General features: G+C 36.6%; 1 protein-coding gene across 1 annotated transcript in view; it reads left to right on the forward strand.

Annotated features, from left to right (window-relative positions):
• DNAH6 (dynein axonemal heavy chain 6) overlaps positions 1-12,182 on the forward strand; it is a gene marked incomplete at both ends in the record, with an annotated part of 275,574 nt that overhangs the window by 155,518 nt on the left and 107,874 nt on the right. Inside the window, 4 exons of the mRNA XM_079721202.1 lie at positions 1,774-1,945; positions 2,702-2,848; positions 3,450-3,523; positions 6,438-6,592. Of these exons, the coding sequence (XP_079577328.1) occupies positions 1,774-1,945; positions 2,702-2,848; positions 3,450-3,523; positions 6,438-6,592 (548 nt within the window). The remainder of the gene's footprint in view (positions 1-1,773; positions 1,946-2,701; positions 2,849-3,449; positions 3,524-6,437; positions 6,593-12,182) is intronic.

Below are 12,182 nucleotides of genomic sequence, written 5' to 3' on the forward strand. Positions count from 1 at the left end.
GTGAGGGCTGGAATGGGGTGACATCAAGGGGAGCAGAAGGAAACAGGCAGATTCAAGAAATGTATTCAAGAGCGACTGTGGGGGACAAAGAAGGGCAGGTGTCAAAAGAGACTTCTAGGACTTCCCTGGTGACACAGTGGTTAAGAATCCACCTGCCAATGCAAGGGACACTGGTTCGAGCCCTGGTCCGGGAAGATTCCACATGCCGTGGAGCAACTAAGCCCGTGTGCCACAACTACTGAACCTGTGCTCTAGAGCCTGCGAGCCACAACTACTGAAGCCCACGTGCCACAACTACTGAAGCCCACGCACCTAGAGCCTGTGCTCCACAGCAAGAGAAGTCACCACAGTGAGAAGCCCACGCACCACAACGAATAGACCCCACTCGCCTCAACCAGAGAAAAGCCCGCGCCCAGCAACGAAGACCCAATGCAGCCAAAAATAATAAATAAATTTTTTAAAAAGAAGAGAAAAGAGACTTCCAAGTTCCTGATCTGAGTGGAGGGTGGGGCCATACATTGAGCTAGGGAAACTGAAGGGTGGGGAGTTCACAGCTATCAGTAAGTCGAACTTTCAATATACATGAAGGTGAAAGTCTACAGATTTGTTGGTCATTCACCCATAAAAATCAGAGAGAGAACTTCAGCTCACTTCCAGATAAGTGTGAGTGCTCCATGAAGACCCTCTGGACCCACAGCCAGCAGAGGTTTAATTACTTGAGAGTGTGTTCATGGTAAGTTCACTGGTCAGCTGTGAATGGTGCTCAGGCAGCACCAGACAATCACAGAAGACAGAAGTGAGTCCATTCTGGAGAACATATTCTGAAATGGAAAGAAGAGGGGTCTTTTGTGTTTTTGTTTTTTATGTTTTGAGTTTTTTTAATTGAAATGTAGTTGATTTACAATGTTGTGTTAGTTTCAGGTGTACAGAAAAGTGATTCAGTTATATGTATATATATAGTCTTTTTCATATTCTTTTCCATTACGGTTTATTACAGGATATTGAATATAGTTCCCTGTGCTAACCACTAGTACCTTGTTGTTTATCTATTTTATATATAGTAGTTTGTATCTGCTAATCCCAAACACCTAATTTATCTCTCCCCCAGAAGAGTTTTTTCTTTAATTAATTTTTATTGGAATATGGTTGCTTTACAATGTTGTGTTAGCCTCCACTGCACAACAAAGTGAATCAGCCATACACATACATACATCCCTCCCTTTTCGACTTCCCTCCCATTTAGGTTACCACAGTGCATTAGGTAGAGTTCCCTGTGCTATACAGTATGTTCCCATCAGTTGTCTATTTTATACATAGTATCAATAATGTATATGTGTCAATCCTAGTCTCCCAATTCCTCCCTCCCCCCACCCTTTCTCCCTTGGTATCCATACATTTGTTCTCTATGTCTATGTCTTTTTCTGCTTTTCAAATAAGATCATCTATACCATTTTTCTAGATTCCACACATATGCATTATTATACGATAATTGCTTTTCTCTTTCTAACTTACCTCACTCTGTATGACACTCTCTAGGTCCATCCACATCTCTACAAATGACCCAATTTCTTTCCTTTTTATGGCTGAGTAATATTCCATTGTATATATGTGCCACATCTAGAAAAGAAGAGTTTTAACATCCACATGTCCTTGCACTGTAATTTGGTTTTCTACTTATTATTAGAAAAAGTATCATTAGATCTGGAGTATATGAGGGATAAGTTCTGGTAAAAAAAAAAATCTAACCCTCTCATATTACGTTTCTGGTTCTAGGCCATCTTAAGTGGCTTCCTAAATGACTTCCCACCGGCTGTAAAGCAAACTGCATCCAACATTGTGGAAGCCTCAGTTGAGATCTATAACAGGATGAGTGTGGATCTTCTGCCTACACCAGCCAAGTCTCATTATGTCTTTAACTTGAGGGATTTATCCAAATGTGTGCAAGGTAGTGTATGGAAACTTCATTCTCTGCCCTGCACCCTCCTTCCATTTCCATTCACCCCCAGATCTCTCAGTAGATGTGTGTGTACGTGGGTGTCTGAGACTTGTCTGGAAATCCCATTACAATGTCCCTGTTCAAGTCATCCTCCACCCCCACCCCAGACTGGCTGCTTCACAGCTTTCCTCAAAACACCCTCCCATTTCTCACTCCCAGCTGGTGGCCTGTCTTCTTTTTCACTGAAAAAAAATAGAAGCAATCAAACGAGGAGGGCCTCCTCTTCCAGATCTCCCAGACATCCTGCATCTGCCTTCCCTCCCACTGCAGTGGTTCAGCTGTCCCTGCCCCTAACATGTGCCAATAGTCCCCCACACCCCAGTATTGAATCGCATCCCCTCCTGCCGACTCAAGAATTTTGCTCTTATAACTCCCCTTTCTCTTCTGCATTGTCAATGCCTCCTCTTCTATCAGATCATTCCTAACAGCATAAGACCCTGCTATAATACCTCACAACTTAAAAAAATAATTCTCTTTAGGCCCCATATCCCCCTTCTGCTACCCTCCCCATTTTCACTGCTAATGTGTCCCCAGTTTTGCTTTCAAAACACGAGATCACCATTATTATATGTGTATATCCACTGGGGAACCACCCATTTCTGGTAGTGTGGGGATAAAGTTGGACTTAAGGATTTCCTCATTAATTAAACTACTAGATATTCCACGATTGTAGAATTTTTCTTTTCTCCTTTTCTTAAAAAACAGGTATCCTTCAATGTGATCCAGGAACAATAAGAGAAGAAATACAGATATTTAGACTTTTTTGCCATGAATGTCAAAGAGTCTTCCATGACCGTTTGATTAATAATGAAGATAAGCACTATTTCCATGCTATTTTGACAGAAATGGCCAGTAAATATCAATCTTTATATCAATCTTTATTTAGCTAGTTTTTTTTGTTGTTTTTTCGTAGAAAAACAATTTGGTTTCTAATCCTAGCCATTAGACTACCAGGGAGACACAATTTGGTTTCTAAAATGAGCAAAATGAATTGTAATCATTCATGAGTAAAAGTTTTTTTCTTCATATATTTATATATGACCCAAATATATAATAATATATGAAATATTATGAATTTCATTTCATTGAAATTCAGGAAAGGTTAATATTCTTAATTCAGTATAGAATTTTAAGTAGAGGAAGGAAAGTAGGAAAAAAATAGCATTTTGTTGATAAGAAACCAGGATATTTCTAAAGTATTTCTTATTTATTAATATGTATTCAATATCTGTTATTTAATAAAATGTTTACTAATAGTAAATATTCTTAATCTTAAATCTGGGAGATTATCAACCAAAGTGGTATGGCATTAACATGGCTTTCCCTCAGTTTCATGTGTACCAATTAGGCTTCTAAATAAAGTAACAGGGGTTATTATTCTGTATATCTTATCATGAATATCCTGCATTCAAGCTTATTGTTATACTAAGAATTGATTTTATTTTTTGAATAGACAAACATTTTGGAATTGCAATAGGCCTGGAATATTTTTTGACTAAGCCCATCATATTTGGAGATTTCATTAAGGTAAGTATGTTGTATTGACGACTACATTTGAAGGCTATAAAGCATTTACTATTTTCTACTTCAAGTTCATATTCTATAAGAGCTTTGCACATGTGAAGATTAGAAATCTAGACCAGGGGTCAGCAAGCTATGGTCCGTAGTCCAAATCCACCCACCACCCATTTTTGTAAATGAAGTTCTATAGGGACTCAGCCACGGCCCATTTGACTGTGTACTATTTATATGACTGCTTTCTAATGTCTAGGCAGAGTGGAGTAGTAGCAACACAGGCTATATGACCTGCAAAGCCTAAAATATTTACTATATGTCCCTTGAGAGAAAAAGATTGCTGACTTCTGATCTAGTTACATTCATTTTAATAATAGTTTGAATCAGAAACCCATCAGGTATTCGATTTGGAAGGAAGCAAAGAGATTTAGTCTCTTAACTCAGGACTCAAATTCCTTTCCTATAATCCTGTGTAGTTCTTCAGCCTCTGCTCAGAGGTTTCCAGTTATGGGAAGCTAATTAGTTAGCAGTTCTGCCTTCTTCATTTCAGGGTAGCTCTAATTAGTAGCAAAATTTTCCTTGTACTAAGTTCCTTAAATCTGTCCTCTCAATAACATCTACACATAGACCCTAATTTTACCCTCTAGACCTACCTAGAATAGACTTATTCTAGATGAGTAACATTATTCTATGTTAGAAGGCTTCCGTCTAACCACCCTACCTATGTTGACAGATAGCCATCTTGTTTTACCAAGTTGACTCTTGTTTGGGTACAACATTCCTACTGTCCCTGAGAGGGCAAGGGCCATGTTTGTTTTGTTCACCCTAAATCCCTAGTTTCCTGCACAGAGCTAAGTATATAGCAGGCTCTCAATCAATGCTGTTTAAACAAATGAATGGATTCATCTTTGTATCATACACATATGCAATACCTCACCACCCTGATAACCCCTGACAACTAAAAAAAATACTAAACAATTTATTTGTATGAAATATATCTATTTTTTAATTAATTTTTATTGGAGTATAGTTGATTTACAATGTTGTGTTAGTTTTTACTGTAAAGCAAAATGAATCAGCTATACATATACATATTTTCCCTCTTTTTTGGATTTCCTTCCCATTTAGGTCACCACAGTGCATTAAGTAAAGTTCCCTGTGCTATACAGTATGTTCTCATTAGTTGTCTATTTTATACATAGTATCAATAGTGTATATGTGTCAATCCCAATAGCCCAATTCCTCCCAGCTGCCCCCTTTTCCCCCTTGGTATCCATACATTTGTTCTCTGTGTCTGTGTCTCTATTTCTGCTTTGCAAATAAGATCTTCTATACCATTTTTCTAGATCTCACATATATGAATTAATATGTGATATTTGTTTTTCTTTCTGACTTACTTCACTCTGTATGACAGTCTCTAGGTCCATCCACATCTCTACAAATAACCCAATTTTGTTCCTTTTAATAGCTGAGTAATACTCCATTGCATATATGTACCACATCTTTTTTATCCATTCATCTGTAGATGGACACCTAGGTTGCTTTCAAGTCCTGGCTATTGTAAATAGTGGTGCAATGAAAATTGTGGTACATGACTCTTTTTGAATTATGGTTTTCTCAGGGTATATGCCCAGTAGTGGGATTGCTGGGTCATATAGTAGTTCTATTTTTAGTTTTTTAAGGAACCTCCATACTGTTTTCCATAATGGCTGTAATCAATTTACATTCCCAGCAACAGTGCATGAGGGTTCCCTTTTCTCCACATCCTTTCCGGCATTTATTGTTTGTAGATTTTTTGATGATAGCCATTCTAACCTGTGTGAGGTGATACCTCACTGTAGTTTTGATTTGCATTTATCTAATAATTAGTGAGGTTGAGCAGCTTTTCATGTGTTTGTTGGCCATCTGTATGTCTTCTTTGAAGAAATGTCTATTTAGGTCTTCTGCCATTTTTGGATTGGGTTGTTTATTTTTTTGATATTGAGCTGCATGAGCTGCTTCTACATTTGGGAGATTAATCCTTTGTCAGTTGCTTTGTTTGCAAATATTTTCTCCCATTCTGAGGGTTGTCTTTTGGTCTTGTTTATGGTTTCCCTTGCTGTGCAAAAGCTTTTAAGTCTAATTAGGTCCCATTTGTTTATTTTGGTTTTTATTTCAATATTCTAGGAAGTGGGTCAAAAAAAGATCTTGCTGTGAAATATGTCTATTTAAATGTATTCTTAAAATCAAAATCCGAAGTTTATTTTCAGGTGGTGATTATATTTCCTGTGTGTTTCTAACAATATTATTATCAAATGGGGAAATGAAGCAAAGCAAAAAGAGTAGTTGGACTCTTCTTCCATTGCCTATATGTATTTTATTCAATGGTTCCAAAAGAAAATATCCCTAGACAGTTGCTACGGCAAAGACAAGAAATTATCAGTAGGTCCAAACGGACACTCAGTTGCCTATGGTTTACACCAAATATCATGCTCAATGATTTATTTAATTAAATGACTTCTGTGTAAAAACTATGTATAGTTCTGGCATGACTTTTTATAACACAGTCTGCCATACATAATTTTCAACAATTTTGCTCTTCTGATGTCAACAGCTCAAGAGCAAAAGTATGAAACCAGAGTAAGTTAAAGTGAGAAAAAATTTCAAATTATTTCTGAGCTTCTGTGTGAGTTTTATTGCGAAGATCATTGAAAGTCCAATGTACCACTTGAAGTGGTTGAATGAAATGGATTTTTCAGTTAGTCATGAACATCTGAGTTTCTTTAAACTGATTTCCTTGGTTTTAAAGCCCTGCTAGCATATATAAGCAAATGATTAAATAAAAATATAGATAAAATAATATTCCCTCCTAAGGTTATGTATATTATATACATTTATATATCAGCATTGATCCAACTTGGTTCTTCTCCAATAAATCATCTTCTAGTTTGGAACAGATAAGACTGACCGGATTTATGATGACATGCCTGATATAGAGAAAATCGCAAATGTTCTACAGGACTATCTTGATGATTATAACCTTATAAACCCCAAAGAAGTAAAGCTGGTGTTCTTCCAGGATGCTATAGAGCATGTTTCAAGGTATAGTGCCATAACGTGCCTAATAATGCATTGATCTAATTTCATTTATATTAAAAGGTAAGGATTAAGTTGTAAAACACTCTTTAAATAGATTGCTAGATGGACAAAGGTCTATTAGAAAATCTTGCTGTAACTTAAGAGGTATTTTTTGATATATTTAAAATATATATGACATGAACATTTTATGGAATCTCAGAGGTCATTATCTTTGCTAAATATTAATAGATTGTTTTGGTTTTTGAAAATGTCCTATCTCATTCCAAAAAGAAGATCTAAGGTTGTTTACAGATATGTACAGTATAACCAGGCTGATTAACATGCATGCCTAAAGAAATAGGGGATTTTGTTTTTTTTATAGCAAAACAAGTTGAATGCAAGGATCATAGATTCTATCTGCTCATGAGTCTGACTCATACCCACTGCAAGTATTCTTTAAGGGTCATCCCCAACACCTAGGTATCCAGCCTGAATATCTGTAGTCCTTGGGGCATACACAACTTTTTAAAGTGGCTCATGTCTTGTTGAACAATTCTTAAATTGTAAATGTGTGTTAAAAGTGTTGAAATGATAAGGTACTACTGTATAGCACAGGGGGGCTATATTCAATATCCTGTGACAAACCATAATGGAAAAGAATATATATATATATATATATATATATATATATATATATATATATATATATATATGTATAACTGAGTCACTTTACTGTACAGAAGAAATTAGCACAACATTGTAAATCAACTATACTTCAATAAAAAAAAAATTTTAAGTGTTGAAATGACCCTTCAGGAATAAGTCAAAATCTACTCCCTGTGACTTCTGATATTCATTCCATCCTTTGGAGTGGTAATAATAATATAATGGCACTGAGTGTGAATATAAACCATGATATGGAGTCTCTCATTTAACTCTGATAACACCTCTGTATGGCTCAATATCATGATCTTTCTAAATATAAGGCTCAGAGAATGTTCCAGTGGTCTATTGCTACATAATAATCCACTGTCATGCTTAGTACCTTTATTTTTTCATTATTTCTCATGGCTCCCAGCCATTCTCTCCTGGGGTCTCTCATGCAGTTGCAGTCAGACAGCACCTAGAACACCTGGCCCATCTCTGCCTCCCTGTGGACGCCACTGTCTCTCCAGCAAGGCAGCATCAGAGTGCAGGGGCTTCTTACACAGTGATTCAGAGCTCCAAAGGCTCGTGCCCCAAGAGAGAGCCAGGCAGAAGGCAAATGGTCTTTCACAACATAGCCTTGGAAGTCACTCAGCGTCACTTCTACCATACTCTATCAGTAAAAGCATCATACAGGGCTACCCAGGTTCACAAGACAGGATCAGAGACTCTATCACTTCATAGGGTCAAAGAGCAAGTAGGGCCAGAAACATTATTGCAGACGTTTTTGGACAATACCGTGTACCACAGATAGATTAAGTGACTTGTCCGAAGCCCTCTAGCTGGTGAGTGGCAGGCTGGGGATCATATCCAGTGCTTTGATTCTAACTTCACTGTAGATGTCTCCACCCAAAATGGATCCACTCTTTTTCCTAACAGCCCTCCAAATATTTGAAAATCATGACCAAGTTCTTCTTAGCTTTACCTTCTCCAGGCATAATTATCCCAGATGTTTCGCTATTGCCTATTAGCAATTATTTCCAGTTTTCAATATGCTGAGCCCTTTATAACTTTTCGATGTTTCACTTAAAATGTGATACCCAGATTTGATATAGTATTCTGTGGAATAAGCAGTGCAAAATGTGTGTGAGGACAGGATTTCCCATGGTCTACTACCATGGCTAGATTTTAATTGCTTTGTTTGTTTCTCTTGTCAACTATATTTTAGTGTTGGACCTTGTCAAGACTGCCAGATCTCCAGGATTTTTTTTCCATAACCATAAGCAAACCAAGCCTTTTGCCTTTCCTATACTTCTGCTATTTAATTAACTCTAATTCAAGGATTTATGTTCATCACAGCTCAAGTGTTGTAACATACAATAGTTTGTCATTGGGTTGTCAAGATACTACTTGCTTCCCATCTCTCCCCCTGCCAATATACCCACACACTAACTCCTAAAAACTTTTATTCCCATAGCTCAAGCAAGCCCTAAGCCTGAAAGAAAAAAAGAAAAGAAAAGAATGACAGAACTCTGGTCTGAGAAACTTCCTGAAGAATAGACCAGACGATAGGCAAAGTCGTCTTAATTATATTTATAATCTCTCTTACTTTTGTGAAAGGGAATCATCAGGCTACTCAAGGTTTGCTTAAAATATTACAGAAGGAAATTAAAATCCATTTGTAAAATGGAGGAGATTTAGTTTTCCTGCAGAAAAGACAGCCATGTAAATAACTATGTAGACGTGTTCTTTTTTTCTAGAGAGGAATTTCTACTTGTCGTAAGTAAGAGCTCTCAAGCACCTACTGCTGATTAGCAGTTAGAAAGGACTTCCATTATGAGCATGAGTTTTGGGAAAATCACTAAATATTCAGCAATATAGCAGATACTACATTTCCATTTGTTAACATTCTAGGTTCTTGTTTTGTTTTGTTGCATAGGATAACTGAATAAAAGCCTTCCCAACTCAGAAAAAATTAAAATTTACTTCAGAGCCTGTGCTTTCGAAGAGCAGTTTGCACCAAGCCGTTTACCTATTACATTCCCCCAAAGTTGTCACCATACTACAAGGATGGTCAAGTGGATCTCTCTGTTAAAATAAAGTTACTAATTAGGAGAGCCATCTCTTGCCTACTACAGCAGAGAAAATGTAACTTTGGAGGATTCTCAATGGAGGGAGTTTTTTATCTATTGATATGTAAGTTGACAGAAAAAATAACACTGGGAAGCAGAAAGGACAAGTCATTTGTTTAAAATAATCTCAGATGGAAAAAACAAATTACTATAATGTAAACGAAACAAGGAAAGAGTAACATATAAAGTGCAAGATATTTATGATATTCAATATTTTCATCCACTATAGAGCCCTTGTGCATTATGGGAAAAAATAACAAAACATTATACATATCCATTCAGCCCTCAATTTTATACTCTCAGAGGTAGCTGAGGAGATATAAGCAAATGACCTGAAGTGTCGTCTGTTAGATGTGCATTGTGATAGAGATATACCATTGTAACACAAAAGCAGCCACCGCCACTCAGTGAATAAATGAGCACAGCTGTGCTCAAATAAAACTTCATTTATGGACACCCATGTTGGAATATCATGTGATAATGTCACATATCATAAAATATTACTCTTTTGATTTTTTGTCAACCATTTTAAAATCTAAACACCACTCTTAGCTCATAGGCCATAAAAATTTTTTTAATTTTTTTGAAAAACCAATCTTTGGGTTAAGTTTTGGCCATCTCTTGCTCACTCCTATTCTAGACCAAGCAGTGTTATCAAGGCTTTCTGGGCAGTGAAACCACACTCACCGTAAGGGCAGGAGAGAGTGTGAAGCTGTAGAAGACCGATCTGAAAGTTTGATACTATTTCAGAAGATCCTGAATAATGACCTAGGAGTCTGTGCTTTATCCCAGAGGAGCATTTTCAAATCAGTCCTTGTAGGGTCCCTGTTCTAAGCTCACGCTACGCAGCTCTTATGCCCTACCACCAAAGCTGATGGTGCATAAGAACTATTTAACCACTGTCGTCTCATTCACAGTTTTTAAGGTCTTTAGAAGTTGATTGCTTCAATATAGGTGATATGGTGATAGTGTACTGAATTTCAGAGGTAGTTAGAATGAGAAATCACATGTTTATTTCCTTTTTTCATAAATGTAATTTTACTTATAAAAATTCCTATTACCAAGATCTTTTTAATGATAGAACTACTGCATAAGGAAGACATCTTTATATTTCCTACAAGGAAAAAATAGATCTACTTTGTTTTCTTTAAAAAAAAATAGCGATTATTTTTCTGATTGTATACTAAATACACTTATTGCGGAAAATTTACAAAAACATTGTTCATAATTCCACCTCCTCATCTACAGACAGTCACTTAAAATTGTATGGTGCTTTCAACTATATTTATAAGCATATATAATTTTTTTACAAAATTCGATTATGGCACATAGAGTTAAACATTATGCCTTTAACACATTTCACTTGCCTCCACAAGCCTATATAATTAAATATTATTTTAAAGCATGGCTTTAACAACCACATTTATGCCATCCTAACTTATTTTCTAACTTATTTTAATGCAACCTCTTTTTTGTTTCATGGATTTTCTCTCTCTCTCTCATGATCTGAAAGGATTCTATTTACAGCTAGCATTAAGGTTTGTTTTTTAATATTGTCAATATGATAACAAAACCATGAAAAGAACTAAATATCCATCAGTAGGGAACCGATTAAATAAATTATGGTATATCTATTGCTGTATTCACTAGCATGAGAATGTCCCTAAAGCATTAATTAGCAAAACAGTCACAAAACAAAATGTAGTGTAGAGGTTAATTCCATTTTTGTAAACACACACATACAAGTCAACAGACATAAATTTATTTATGAAGCACCTACTATGTGCTACACACTGCTCCCATAGACAGCAGGACAGCATGCAGGCCCTCATGATGGAACTTACAAGTGGTAAAGTGTTAGCAATGGTTTTTTCCCATCAGTTACAATGATCATGTTTTTCTTTCTTAATTAAAAAAGTAATAAAGCCATTATCCTTTTCAAATATCTGAACTGTTTTTTCCAATTATCAGCATCATGAATTAAAAATAGAGTAGATGACAGATACCTTCCTATTTTAAAAAAAAGAGAGAGATTGAGAGAGAGAAATTAAACCTGCTTTTACATTTCTCCCATGATTTCTTAGTTTCTGATGACCCAATCTGAGATTTTAGGTGATAATTTTTTTTAAAGATTTTTTTTACATTTGCATCTTCTTTTTAAGGTGAGTTTATTGACATTACCATTATCTTTTTTATATACAAATTTATTTTGGGCTGCATTGGGTCTTCGTTGCTTCAGGTGGGCTTTCTCTAGTTGCGGTGAGTGGAGCCACTCTTTGTTGCAGTGCACAGGCTTCTCACTGCGGTGGCCTCTCCCGCTGCCGAGCACGGGCTCCAGGCACGCGGGCTTCAGCAGTTGTGGCACACGGGCTCAGTAGTTGTGGCTCACGGGCTCTAGAGTGCAGGGTCAGTAACTGTGGTGCACAGGCTTCATTGCTCCACAGCATGTGGGATCTTCCAGGACCAGGTCTCAAACCCATGTCCCCTGCATTGGCAGACAGATTCTTAACCACTGCGCCAGCAGGGAAGCCCTACCACTACCTTTTTATCTTGACAACAGTATATGAACTTGACTCTCATACAAACTGCTCACTTTTATACTGACATCCCTTCCTCCTTTTTCTTGAGTTTCTGAATTTTATTCATACTTCTCTATATACCTTCAAGGACTCTTTTAGGAAGGATTTGCAGGTGGTTTACTCTCTGAGAAATAACATGATAGTTTTCCCTCTTAACCATTTTGGAATGTCATCTTGTAAAAGAGATGCCTGAGGCCAGCCAAAAATTACTTGTCCCTTTTGGGAGTAATCTATTATATCTATTTTTCAGATGTTCAC

Source organism: Hyperoodon ampullatus (genome assembly GCF_949752795.1).
Source record: "Hyperoodon ampullatus genome assembly, chromosome: 15".
NCBI classification, from domain to species: Eukaryota; Metazoa; Chordata; class Mammalia; order Artiodactyla; family Ziphiidae; genus Hyperoodon; species Hyperoodon ampullatus.